General features: G+C 35.0%; 1 protein-coding gene across 4 annotated transcripts in view; it reads right to left on the bottom strand.

The window, feature by feature from the left end:
- MYO6 (myosin VI) overlaps positions 1–14,695 on the bottom strand; it is a 72,903-nt gene that overhangs the window by 14,268 nt on the left and 43,940 nt on the right. For 2 of the 4 annotated variants that reach the window (XM_053973904.1, XM_053973902.1), the window contains exons 18-28: positions 14,279–14,317; positions 12,532–12,625; positions 11,048–11,178; positions 10,858–10,935; positions 9,806–9,935; positions 8,408–8,498; positions 7,037–7,187; positions 5,510–5,718; positions 5,046–5,124; positions 3,363–3,523; positions 157–186 (exon numbers count right to left, since the gene is read on the bottom strand). In XM_053973904.1, the coding sequence (XP_053829879.1) occupies positions 157–186; positions 3,363–3,523; positions 5,046–5,124; positions 5,510–5,718; positions 7,037–7,187; positions 8,408–8,498; positions 9,806–9,935; positions 10,858–10,935; positions 11,048–11,178; positions 12,532–12,625; positions 14,279–14,317 (1,193 nt within the window). The remainder of the gene's footprint in view (positions 1–156; positions 187–3,362; positions 3,524–5,045; positions 5,125–5,509; positions 5,719–7,036; positions 7,188–8,407; positions 8,499–9,805; positions 9,936–10,857; positions 10,936–11,047; positions 11,179–12,531; positions 12,626–14,278; positions 14,318–14,695) is intronic. The other 2 variants (XM_053973906.1, XM_053973905.1) reach the window with 1 other exon arrangement.

Raw genomic sequence — 14,695 nt, forward strand, 5'->3', positions numbered from 1 at the left:
GAATATAAGGTATTACAAACTGATTTAGACATTACAGATGCATACTAAAAAGATTACTATGGGGTATTAGTATATAAGAGGACAATATCAATTTTGTTTGATTAATTAGTGTGACTTTTATCTATTAGAGCACTCAAATGGAAAAAAATGTCATACGCAGTCATTTGTGGCTTTGTTCCATTGGCTCTGCAAATAGAAGACATTTAATGTTAGACAGACTACTGCCTAGTTAATATTCTAATAATCTGAAGCAAGAAAAGGTGGGTCATAGCATTTCCTGCTCTCTCATATCTTCTTTATTAAAAATGTACAAGTGAAAGCTTCTCCCAGTCTTTCTCCCCTGTCCAATCTTTCAAAATCAGAGACTTTAAGACATGCTACTACTCTATTTCGTGCTTGGATGAGCGTATCATAAGAAATAACAGCAACCTTCCTGTAGCTGCTCTGGGAAGAGGACGGTGCTTCTTCATGCAAGCTGTGGACAGACCCCAAGTCTAACTGCTGTACTGGAAACCCATAGCTGCACACATGTAGCACTAACCATGTTACATTAGGGCTTTTTTGGATTGTTCCATTGCAAAACCCAGAACAGATACGCTCACAACACTCTCTAAGACTAGCTTCTTTTGGTGTTATATGCCATACTGTATGTTTCACTAAGCCACATAAATGAAAAAATATTGCCCAGTTGGAAGCAGATACTTATTATTTAAATTATTTTTTTTTACTTAAGTGCTAATCACTACCGTTAATTTACCCCTGGGTGCAGTAAAATCACATATTACACATCCTTTCAAACTGTGGATGAGTAGTAAAATTGGATAAAGCTAGAAGAGGTCCAGCAGATCCAGCACAGAATAAGCACAAATGAAAATGCTGGATCTGCTGCCAGAACAAACAACTTTTCTCCTTTGATAGAAGCCAACAAGTATATTTTTCAAGGAAACTGCTAATACTTATGCACCTTGAAATCTCTATGAAAGCTATGAAAGTGAATACAGCAAGGTACTGTGAAAAAAAGAAATAAACTACAGGCACTCATGTTCAAACATGACAACACAAAAGTGTCGCATATTTCTTAAAACTGAGCACATAAAAGCACCTTTTTCTTCCTCTTTTCACTCCACAGTTACAACCATACAATGGAAAACACCCCTTTAATCCTGCCAATATGTAAGCATGAAACCATTTTTTACAAAACTGTGAAAACACTGCAAAAGCAGTACACTGCATGAGTTCAGTATGAAGTCACACATGCTTTATCTTGTTACAGCAAAATTTAACAGGGAAGGTATGTATACTTATAGAAAAGTCAGTGATTTTAGTGTATCACATGCTAATATGTCAGTCTAAAATGTAGAAGACCGTAGACTGTAACTTCTTTAGACTCTAGCAAAATTATGATTGGTATAATATAAAAAAAGTCCTGAGAATTTATGATTTAATTATTAAATTACATAATTTATTCTGACCAATAGTTTTCATTTCACTGAATTTCTATAGTTGCTACCTTTAAGGCAACTCCTGAAATTATGTGAAAATCCTCTGATTTCAGTGGAAGATACTGGGGCCTGGGTAATGTTTTAGTTTGATTTTAAACAAACCAAAATAAAATCAAATATTAAATGAAAAGCATCCTATTCAGGTTTTGAATGTGTGATTAACTACTTGAAGTAGACATTAGAAACAAGGGAAAAAATTTGCCAATTATATAAAAAGATCTCATATAAGCAGAAAAATCTATCACTTCTTTCCTAGATTTAGGTATTATCTTTTTCAAGAAATGATTTCCATCTCTATGCTAACATGTTGAGACCATTCAGCACTTTCCAACTACTCAGAAGGGTCTTCAGTCTCCTTCCAGCTACACAGCAGAACTGTGCTAGCTACACAGCAGAGAGAAAGTGGCAGTCAAAGAGTTATGATGACAATTAGTTCATCATCCATTCTGGGATTAGACATGAAAGACAAATGCCAAAATCACCTATGAGCAGTAGGAAACACAGTGGAGATTAGAGCTTCACTGACAGAAAAGTTACTGAATTCTCTGAGCTCTTGTCCATTGCCTCCCTTCTTTCATATTTAAGTGAACTCTGCCAGGTCGCAACACTAGAGTGAATTTGTCTTTACCTTCAAAGTATTGCACCAAAATCCAGACAGGGAACGTGGTGAGCAGTGAAACAGGCTTCCCAGGGAAGCTGTGGCTGCCCCATCCCTGAAGGTGCTCAAGACCAGCTTGGAAGGGCCTCTGAGCTACCTAGTCTAGTGGAAGGGGTCCCTGACCAGAGCAGAGGGGTGGAACAAAATGATCTTCAAGGTCCCCTTCCAACACAAACCATTCTGATTCTGTGAATGGAGCATGTCAGTCTCATCAGAGAAACATGACAACTATTTTACTGAGGGAAAAAACACAACTGTTTCAGTGGAACTGTCTAAAAGTCAGTATTGAACATGACAAAAAAATTACCCACCTATCTCAAGCAGGCATACAGTTATTAAAAAAAATTATACATCTAGATGAAATTTGGGTAGCAAAAGAAACACATCTGAGAGCTTGAAATTCCATGGCAACATAGGGGATTTTCTTGCACTCATTTCAACAACAACAAACTGAGCAGTCATACTAATGAAGTCGCCAATAATGTTCAAGGGTGCCTTTATGCAACCTGACCAGTAAGTACCACTTTTACTGGAACTTCTAAGTTGCTTCTAAGGCATCACCTTTTACATATGAAGAGCTCTTGCTTGCAGGCAGTGGTGGTTCTATGCATCCAAAGCTCTTCTTATCGCACATCAAAAATTGACACAAAACAAGACTAACACTTAATATTTGAACCCATCTATGTTAGATATTTTCAGTCCACTTGAAAAGAACTTACCTGTCAGGGCCCAGAAATTACTTTTATTTCTGCATTCAAAGAGGGCTTCTTGTTTAAAAAAAAAATATCCCCCACAAATTCATTGTACAAATGGAACCATCAAGTCCTAACAAAGATGTATTTTATTATTACTTACCACTGAAGAAATTCCATTCCCTACTTTAAATGAGTCATAAAAATCAGTATTCTAAGTTTGCCATCCTTGTTAGAACTCAAAAAAAGAAAGAGAACTGCAGTCATATTCACAAGCACCTACAAAATTACTGATGTAGACAGATGCAAAATTTGGAAAGTCTAAGAAAAAGCAATCTATTTCTAACAAATTTCAAAATTTAATTTGAAAAACATTCTAATACACTGACTTAGAAGCTCCATTTAATGATCACAAAGTTCCATAAAACCAACATGAGCATAGTCTTCTCAAAGGGATGAGGATAGGGAGGAAAAAAACTACAGAGAGGAAAACGTAGCTCAGCTCCATACCTGCGTAAACCTAAATCGAGCTGGGCTTCGTCACTGATGAGCTCTGCCTCGCTCTGGGCAATTCTCATTGCAAGCTCATGGTCACGGCGTTCCTGTTCAAGCACTGCCTGGTGCTGGGTTTCCTCCTCTCGTTCTCTAGCTAGCTGAGCCTCAATTTCAGCCTGTTTTAGAATAAGACACCTTTAACCATACCCAATAAAAACCAAAAGGACACATAAGCAATATTAGAAAAAAATACTAAGTAATATATTAGCTTTTGAATACATGTACATTTTACAGAACGGAAAAATTAACTGCATTAGTATTTAGTTTGACCCAAGAAAAATGAAACAGCTACAAACTGAATCTTGGTTTTCATATAGTTTATCAAATGTTACCTTTTTTAATAAAGTACTAAATAATTATTTTTTTAATATATGAATTTTGTTCACTATGATAAAAATTAGTGTTCAGAAGTTTTCAGAATCATTAAAACTCAAATGAAACAGAGTGGCTACTCTTCCATTGCACTAACACAATACTTCCTTGATATTCTGCTCTTGGCATCACAAGACTTTGTAATAGGCAGTACTTTGGATACAGGTCTGTAGCTCATTTTGAAAAGGGATTAAGACAGACACTGGAATTCTCTGTGGAAATGATCCAGTTTGGAATTTAAGCAAATGGTACAACTTCCAACTTAGTGCAGTGCAGGAGCAATTCAAATATACTGTCTCTGCAGAGCCAAACAGCAGCAGTAGTTTACCATCATTACTCCACAAAAAGCTTTGCACACACAGTAAATAAAACAGGATCATCCAATTCATACCTTCAAAAGGCACATACCCCAAGTTTTTGCAGTGTCCAAAAATTAACAAACGAAACAAAGCTGCCTCCCACTCATCATTGTGAAGTTGCACCACTAAAACACTAAAAACTGTACAGCTGCACCAGTGGTTTTACCTTATGAATCTTATTTTAGATTAGATGATAAAACCCCACCAGGAGGAAAGACAATGAGAAATTAACTGTATGTGGGAGAATGAAGCACCCTACAGGATTATGTATCCACTTGGATCCAAACACATAATTTTAAAGTAAAAGTGTAAATTACATTCGGCACTGCAGATATCCACAGCTCAGAAATCAAGGAGGAGTGGGGTTTGAGCTGCATGTATTTAATGTACATGAATGTAGCCAAAGGAGCTACCAAGGACAGATCCTCTCATTATTACCAATGTTCTGAAAGTGTTTGCAGTTAAGCAAGTAAACAACACAGTCCAAGTTGAGATGTGACTTTAGTAAAAGAATGCCACACATGCCTGACATGGACCAGCCACAAAACCTTTAAAGGCTAAACTAGGATTCTCCAATGTTGCATATTTTAAAAATAACTTTTAAAACCCTTTAAAAACAGATGCACCTCCACTCAGAATACCTGAAGTTGCATGGGAACTAGAAATAGGTGATCTGCCTTGGGATGCCCTAAACATGACATTTGCCTTATATTTATTAATAAACCAACACTGGTGAATGACTCTGAGAAATACATTTATAGAAAGAAGCCATTAGACTCAGTGGAGAACATAAGCGATAAAAAAGATTTATAAATAAGTAAATGAATACAAGAAAACAAACACATAACCCCAAAACCACCACAATAACAAGAAATCCCCCAATGCCACACACAGCTAAAGCATTAACCTGAATACGCTTCTCTTCCTCTTCCCTCTTTTTTCTCTCTTCCTCTTCCTGTTTTCTCTTTGCCTCAATCTCAGATTTCCTATTACATAAGAGGAGAAGGAAATGAAAATGTGTTATTATGATACAAGTGAACAAGAAATATAAGAAATACAAAGTCTCTTTCATAAAACTGATTGGTAATCCAGAAGTCAGTACAATCCTGATGATAGGATACTACATGTAAGTCATGGAATTTTTCAAGTTCATCTGTATTTCCAGCTGCATCATATAATTTCTTCCATATGCTCTTGTGACACTTGCTTTATAAGTCAATGGGAAAGGAAATGTTTCAACACTGCACAGAACACCTGGAATACAATCCAAGTGACTCTCCAAGTGAAAGTATATCAAAAACAACTACATTAAAAAGACCTTCCTTTTCTTCTCATTCTATAACCAGCAACTTATTCAAATTCAAGACTCACAAGCGTCTTTCCTCTTCTTCCTTCCTTCGTTTTTGGTCTTCCTCTTCGCGTCTCTTTCTTTCTTTTTCCATTTCCTCCTGGATGCGCCGTAGCCTCTCTGCTTCATCCTCTTGCTGCTTCTTCTTTTGCAGTGCACTCAGAAGCTGCTCTGAGCTTTTAACTAAAGCATCATATTCTTTCTGTATCTGTTCTCTAGTCATTATAGTGGTCTGCAAAAATAATAAGGGGGTAATTCTTTTTTATTTGTACTTCACTTTTGAAAGCATGTACTAAAACAAGATTAAGTGAAATGAGATCACTGAACACTGTACTTAAATCATATATACACCTCAGGGTTGGGAAGCTTGAATCCTTTCTTTCTAAAATCCTGGGGACCCATTCTCCTCTAAAACCATACAAAGTCATCTCCATTTCATCACTGAAATTAACTTCTTTTCAAAACATACCTTCATGTTTTAAATCTTGCCGTTTTAAGCAACGGAAATTAATTCTTAACATGCTAGGATGGAAATTAAGGCCTTCCCATGTGTTTTTTTCACTGTGTCCTTATCTTCTTTAAGATATTTACAGTTCTGCTTTTTTATCATAGCATAAAATAGTTTTGCTTACTATTTCTGCTAGCACTCAGAAAAAATACTGCACTGTGTTATGACTAACTTTTTCTAAAAAGTTATTAGTAAAAAATTACAGGTTGAAAATGCTTCAAAAATAGCCTTTGCTAGACATGTCTTCAAACCTTATTGACAGGTACAATTTAACTTCATTTTACAATTCACATCTTACTAATAAAACTGCAATATGGGGGGTTTGCTGGCCTTTTCTGATAATGTATCATGATGATAATCAAATTATATCATTTTTATTAGAAAAGAGAACTCTAAGTTGACAGGTGAACTCTACCATCTTTTCAGCAGTGATTTTAAATAGAGAAGTCTTAATGTGGTACACTAAGTAAGCTGTAATATTGCATGAAACATGAATTCAAGAAACCATATTTTTTCTAACATTAATAAATGCCAGTGTGCTTTCATTTTGTCTTTGTGCTTCTGTGGTAAGTAAGAGGGGACTACAGACCTGAAGCATAATCAGCAAGCTAAATTCTCTTTACTACCAAGTCTGAAAAAACTCATAACTGGAAAAGAAATGTCTTTATTCTATGATAAATGCCTTGTTTCAGCCCTTATTAAGTTAAAGTAATGGTAATGCGCATTATTCCAATAATGAAAGCAACAAACAAATTATTGACAACACTTGTCTCATAATATCAACATGCATTTTTTCTTTAAAACCTTCAGTGCCCATTTTGACATACAGATACCAAAGTCTAGACATATGCACCTCTTTTCAGGATTTACTTCAGTTATATTTACAAATAATTTTAAACAGGAATTACCCAATGACTGAAAATTAAGACCACTATAATTAACTATATTTTCTATTAAGAAAAATGCATTGGCCTTCTCCTTTAGATGAAGCTTTTAAAATATTCCAGTACAAGATACTAGTTCTCTCATTATTATCACATACCTTAATTTTGGTCATTGAAGCATCAATAGAATCCTCCAACTCCTTGACCTGCTTGCTTGTCTCTGCTTTCCCCTCCTTCAGAGCACTTACTACTTCATTAAATTTATCAAGTCTCTTCTTCAATGTACGTACTTTTATCAGGCCATCAATGCTGTAAAGGTAAGACAGGTTATTTGCTTATTTGAAATTATTTTGGAAGGTGATACTTTTAAAACTCCACTAGTCACTCATGCAAAAAAAAGGTAGACAGGAGAGAAGTTATGCCTTCTGACAAAGCTCACCCTCTTTTTTTAAATTGGAACATTATCACACCAAGTAACTAAGCAATGGAGCCTTTTCCAAGCAGTAAGTAAAATTACTTCGCAGACAGTGACTCAAAATGGAAAAATGCATTATTATTTTGAGAATTAATTTGGGTTGGTTTTTTGGCTGGTTTTTTTCACAATAATAAATCATTAGTATCCACTAGAGGATTTTAACTGGAAGGGATAAAGGTTGAATAGTGCTACTTATTCAAAGAGCAATAACAGAATTAATCAGATAAAACTCAACTGCAAAACATTGCACTCCAGAATGAACACAGTCATTACACCCCAAAGGATTGAGAAAACAAGGCTGGGGAAGAGTTCAGGAAAACTCAAGATTTTTTTTTTAAAACCACTATTGAAGGCCCCACACAGAAGTTACAACTCTGCAGACAATCTTCCTAAACAGAAATCACTGTACTGAGATTTGCAAATCAACACACAAAAGTAGAAACTAAATCAAATAATTAAAGATGAGCACCAACTAGCTCAATATTTAAAAAAAGTCAGAAATGCCAATATTCAAAATGAAACATAATTCTCAAAGGATGTAAAAGAATTTTTGAGAAGCCCTCAACTAGAACAGAGTTGCATCTCTGTCAAAGAACATTAAGGTGTCAGCAGAGCTTAATTATTGAAGTAGTTTTTCCATCAGTATTCCCTACAATCAGCTAATGGAATTAAATACAAAAGGAGACAAAGTTATTATTTCGAAGATAAAAATGAAAGGGAGCCTATAAAGGAAGGTGTGAATGGGTAAAGGACAGCAATTAATGAGCTTAAATTAAATTAGACAGACTTAATAAAAAATTTCTAAAAACGAGGTTGGCACTGAAGGATTTCAAAAACAAAGAGCTAAAGAAACATCTTTAGGAAAGGTTCAGATTTAGTCTATTCATCCTTGGGAAAGAGTGAAGGAACACAGAACCTCTCAGTCTCCTTCAGTTGTACTTAGCATCATTCTATGATTTCAGACAGATTTATTTAAATAAAGTAAACTTCTTCTTACAGTCACAAAAAATATTATTTAAAGCATATTTTCTTCAACCAAGGAATATCTTCTTACCGTGGTTTGTGCTTTCTCTTGCAAAGCCACATACGAATAGTCTTTTGTATTTTAATGCAAGCACTGGCTCGATATTTTATCTTATTTTTCACTGTAAACACACAGAAGATAGAATCTTAATGGTTTATATAGTTTAATACAACTTTTATCTTCCTTACACATTTGATGTCTCAAAACTGTATGCAGACTATGTGTGCTTGAGAGCTTGCTCTATATTGGAGTCACAACATTTAAGAAACAGAATAGCAGACTTCACAATCTTGGGCCAAGCAGAGAGGCTCCCACCCAAATCCAACAGGAACAATGGCACGTGTGCACACTCACACACCCCTCCAGATTCACAGATATCAGTAACTTTTGTTGAAAGTCACAGGCTATAGCTAGCAGGAAACTTGAAGTCTTAGTCCTGTGTTGAAGAGTAAGCAAGTAGCCAGTATCTATTAGAGATAATAAAGTGGCTACAACTCACTGAGCATTTCTCTATAACACTGGAATGAAAAAAAACACAGAACAAAGATCTAGCTTTTGTTCTAATGCAGTCTTCATCTAAAGGTTCTAAATTACTGAGACCAGGAAGCAAGTTAAACAGTGAATCAAGGCATTGGCACATGCGTGTGTGCTGAGTATTGTAGAAGTGCAACAATAAATGAGTTTTACAGATTTACTAGAGAAAAGAGATGCCTGTGGATCCAGACTGCCTTTAGCACACAGTTTGTGAACACAGTGATGTTTAACCACTGGACTCAGGTGGTCACAAAGATGCACTCCACTTCTTGTTTATGTTTCAGCTTTGTACTGGGAATAAAATTAGCTTCCAATTTCCCACAAAATACTACAAAGAAATAATAATATTATTTCCCTGTGTTTCTACTTTTTGCACATGGCGACATACTTTCTGTGCTGTCTTTCTGAAAAAAAATAGACTAAATGGCATCAATGTCTAGGTCAAAACCAAGATTTTAGTGCTACAATCTCTGATGCTTGAAATTTGTATCATAAGAATTCAGAAATTCTATTTGCTCCACTATAAACAGCAACAAATAATAATCAATCAGTGACACACTGTGCTGGTCCAAATGCACAGTCGTGTGTGCACTGGCAGGAGGCCTTTATGCTTTTTTTCCCCATTTGAATGCACAGTTTTCACCCTCCATGTTATTAGAGATTGCTGACATTCTGCATCAGACTTTTCCCACACCACAAGTGCCAGTCTCTGTGCCACACCACCTTATGCAAAGAAAACTTCAAGAAAAATCCCACCAACCTCGAAGTCAATTACTCAGACTTCAGTATGTAACCATATACTATACATGTCCTTGGCTACATTTCAAGGTGTTAATAATTGCTTTGCTGTATTTTTAACAAACATTTGGAGTTAATAAAACATAAAACACATACATTTAATCACCGAGAGAGAACACCATTGAACTTTTTTCCAACGACTGCAGATAAGCCAGCGATTCACTCGTTTAACCAACTCTGCTAAGTGATCCGGATCAGACTTCATTATCTGATCAAACTCTGCAAACTAAATGATAATTAAAACAAGTTTTACATATTAGGAGGACAGAGAGTGTTAGACATTATCATTTGAGATCATGCTGAGTTTAAATGTTAAAATATTTTTAACGTAAACTGTATGTCATTAGATCAGCTTTCAATTAAAGGCAGCAGATAAATTTTATTACTCTTTATTGTTTAATGATAATAGAAATTACAATTGCAGATTTTTTATATGTTTGTTTTATGGATGTCCAACACTTGGCATTTTGAATAATATAACCATTTACTAATCACCAAAAATATTTATTGCCAAAATTTTTAAAAATCAATTGTTTTTCAACATCCTGGAAATGAACTCTGGCCTTCCACAACTTCAAGACACATCTAATTATATATCTGGGAGAAAAAAAAAAGCTGAAAGCACTTCTCAATTTTTAACCTTTGTGTAAGTTTCCCATTGAAGGCAACATTTTCTGAAAATCCTGCACTTTTACTTTTCAGTAATTGTATGACAAGAAGAACATTCTTCTGGGATTACAATAATTTTCCTTTCTCATCACAATAGCTCTTGACTTCATCTCCTTTCTCTGAATAGAAGCAGTGCTCAGAATCACAGAAAGAGATTTCAGTTATAAACAGATTTTACTAGAAAATATTTCTTCTTGGCTCTGACTTCCTCTTTTTAATAGTCAACATAATTCTTGGAATACAAACATTGCATTAGAAATGCTGTAGCATCAGCAATAAGACTACAAAACTAATTGTATCAGTATGAATTTTCTGGTTTATTCAAAGAAAATGAACAAAATTATTTATACAAATCATGGGCAACCTTATTTAGGTTGGCCACACTTTTATCAATGTGTTAAACAATGTCACTTTCAAAGGTCCTTTCAAACTGAAATTATTCTAAGATTCATAGTCATGAACTCCAAGAAAAAGATTACCTTGCCGGGTCTAAAAAACACCTTGGTTAGTCCAAATTTGTAATCATTTTCATTCAGTCCCAGGGCTTTAAATAGGGCCTGAAACACAGAAAACAGAAAGGATTATATTCTGCCTCCTTCAAAAAAACAAAAAAGCCAACATCACAATATATTTTTTCTCCTGCATGATACAGAAGAATTAATTCCTTACTTTGCAAAAAAGCCTAGGGTCCAGTCGAGCCAATTTTTCAGGCAAGTATTTCTTGTACATATTGTATAGTTCATGAAATGAAGCTCGTGATGGGAAACCACCTTGCATCAAATCCAGAACTGACACCATCCCTAAATTCACAGAGACACATACGCAAAAGCTGGGATCAGTATCATGCAAATTAAGCAGTGAATTTTATGATAACCAGTAGGTTTGTGACATAAGACTCAAATACATTGTTCAGAGACTAAACCACAAAGTTTAGCTGGGATTCGATCAAGCCTGTAGCGTGTTTTGATTATGTGATCAGTCACAAAAAGTTAATACTGACCACATGAGAAAAGCCCATAAAGTTTTCTCCCTATTTGAGAAGTAAGTAACACTCAATCATCCATAGGATTTTTCTTCTAATATTTCTTCTAAAACCTTTTTTCTTTTTCAGCAGATTTGACATTTTCATTTTTAAAGGGAAGACAAAAAGACCCAAATCCACACCCCAAAGCACCAAATAACGTCCAACCAGGCTTTTATTTTAATCATGTGAATGGTATTTGTGAGATGTGGTGCAGATGCAAACTCAAATACATATGCAGTGCTAGAACATTTAGTGTACTTGAAATACAAATTATCAGCCGCTAAGATGAAACTTTAATGTCCTGAATAATGTTACTACATTTTGGCTGCAACTAGGACATGAGTAAAGCCCACACACTGTCAGTAAGATTCAAATTACTTCAGGAGCACAGGCCATACCAGGTTTTACCCACTACTTGACATAACCTTATCCACAGAGGCTGCAGCTATGTTTTCAAGTTAGACCTTAAGTTGTGGTTGCTGTCGCAAAACTTCATCTTTTGCATACTTGCTTTCAATAGAAATTTAATTTGTTTATACTGTCTTTGTTTTTCAAAAAGTTCAGTGGGGCATGAGCAAATAAAACTATAAATTTGGAAAGCATCTAGCTTTTCAAGAATAATGAAGATGCAGTATTTCATCCATGTTAGATGTTCAGCTCCAAATCAAATTAATAATGATATAAAGAAGCTTCTGAGAAAGTACACCAGTATAATTAAACTTGATCATAGTATCTATAAAACCTAAGAACGCTGGTGTGCTTCAATTATTAGACATCTCAGCTAACACTGACTGCCTCTAAATGCATACAGGAGTTTCTAACACTTCAACTTTTTCAAAAGAAATTTAAAATTCTATTGTTCCAGGCTGAACTGGTGCCCTATTAATACTGTGAGCAACTCTTCTTTGCAAGAGTCCTAATGGCAATTCAGATGAATTTGAATTATTTCTAAAATGAATGCTAAGTTACTAAAAATCTAAATAGCTGTTTATAAAGCATAAATAATCTACCTTCTAGAAAACAGTTCAAGCAAGGAACTACTGTTTTCATCCCATATATTTCAAACTTAGGGTAATATATAATCACCAAAGTAAAAATCAGAGGGAAAAATACCAGAGGCATACATTACCTGAACACTGAAGCTGAGAGAGGATCTGTCCTCCTTCAAAGTGGTGACTTGTCATCTTCAGATTAGGTTTGATACAGCGAATAAAGCTTGACCCCTATGAACAAAGCAAGAAGTTAGCAAAATACACAGATTTGTAAAAGTCCTAAAATAACAGTTAATGATTTAAGACTTATGAGTGGGGAGAAAAAAAGATACAAAAGAATAGAATTCTAAAAGAGAAATGCTGACATTATCATAGAATCATGGAATGTAAAAGGGTTGGAATGGGCCTTAAAGATAATCAAGTCCAAGCCCCATTCTTTTTCTCTCATGTATCAGTTTTGCACTGTAACCTTGGTCTTGATGTAACTGATCTCAATGTTCAAGCTATTAATTGGATCCTCAATTCTGTTGAATTTTCACTCAACTATTCTCCTTAACATGTATACAATCTATGATTTATGACTCTATATCCTACTACCCTCAGTATCTTCCACAGTCACAACACTAAAATGCCCCAGAGCTCACATCAGCAAACATGCTGCCAGACTCCATCAGAATCATGCCAGATGAAGTGACCTTCCTTAACTTCTACTTTTTACAACTTCCTTTGGCTCACAGCTTCAGTCTCCCTTCCCAGATTTGTTCCAGTCTGCTCCTCTGTTATGACCATGTATGCTACAGTTTTGACCACTGCTCTCTCTGATCATTTCACATCCATCAAGGATAACATTTTGCTAAACACCATCTAGTTATTCAGATTTTCCTGTAACAGGTGACTGTTAATGACAACTTTGCATATACTAAAACAAAACTGGGACTCAGAAAACGTAATATTAATCCCAGTTTGTAGCATATTCTCTCTTTTTCCACCTCTGAGCTGAGAATGAGACAACACCTGCCAAGGGAACTCTACATTGACAATATCTCCTCAATCATGGATTAGCTAAACTCAAGAGTACAGCAAGCCTGGCCACACACTTTTTTCCCTGGACTGTATTTCAGATCCAGAATGTTCTGGGTGAAATAGATCACCCTTCAGACCAACTGAATGACTACAGTAAAATCTTATATGCTGGCTATACTCCAAGTACATCACTGCTTTGTTTCCCTTGATTTTCCACTCTTTTTCTTTTTTTGACACAGTATAACCTAATATCTATAATTGGTTAGAACATGTGGTCAAGAGAAACAACACTGTGTTCCTGCAACTCCAAGTTCTAAAATAAAATGGTATGTTGTACATGGAGAATTTCACAAACTATCTAATTACATCAGCCAAATTAACAAATATTCATTAGGGGACTCAGTTTCTTTGACCACATGTGCATTTACAGCCCATCAAAAAAGTAAAATGAAAAAAAAAATTAATGACTTTATGGAATATAAAAACAGTAATTAATAATAAACTACTTCTTAGATAACTTACTTCTAAGAAACATTTCTAAATTTTCTGCAAACTAGTCATCAATGATAACCAATGCACAGAAAGAACTAAAAGTGACAAAAAAGGAGCAGCACAGAGAGATTTCACATTGCTTATTCAAATTTTTGAACTTTCATTCTACAACTTTTTTGAAGGTGGTGGGTTTTTCTTTTTCAAGTAAATCAACAACCATTACATGCACAGGAAGATGGTCTCAAAATGCCATGTAGCTGCAAACTCTACAGCAATTACTAATCACATTTATTTTAAGTCCTAATATTGAGATAATCTATTTTGTCTTATGTCAAAAAACTGTGAACCTACATCTGTATATATACTTACAGTACTGTGAAGCTTCTCAAGAAGTAAATTTAACTGAGTCTGTAAAAGAAAACAGGTATTTCAAGAGCCTTGCCACGGCATGTACAGAAATATACACACCAAATAGAGGTACAGCATTACTGCATGCATGTTCATTGTTAGTGAGACAGAACTGATAAACCAAACATTCACCAATTTTAATAGACAACATCATGCAAGTGTGCATGAAAGACCTGAGGAAATTGCTTGCATTTAATTGTACAACAATACTGCATGGACTAGTCACTTATTATAACATAATAATAAAAAAAAAAAACATGCAAGTCCATTTGGCAAAATAAAAAATAATGACTATGCAATAAAGTTATATAAAAATTGACCAATCAGCAATCATTTTTAAAAAAACACACTGAAAATTTGTGAAATCCCAAATTTACT

This window comes from Vidua macroura, chromosome 3 (assembly GCF_024509145.1).
Source record: "Vidua macroura isolate BioBank_ID:100142 chromosome 3, ASM2450914v1, whole genome shotgun sequence".
NCBI classification, from domain to species: domain Eukaryota; kingdom Metazoa; phylum Chordata; class Aves; order Passeriformes; family Viduidae; genus Vidua; species Vidua macroura.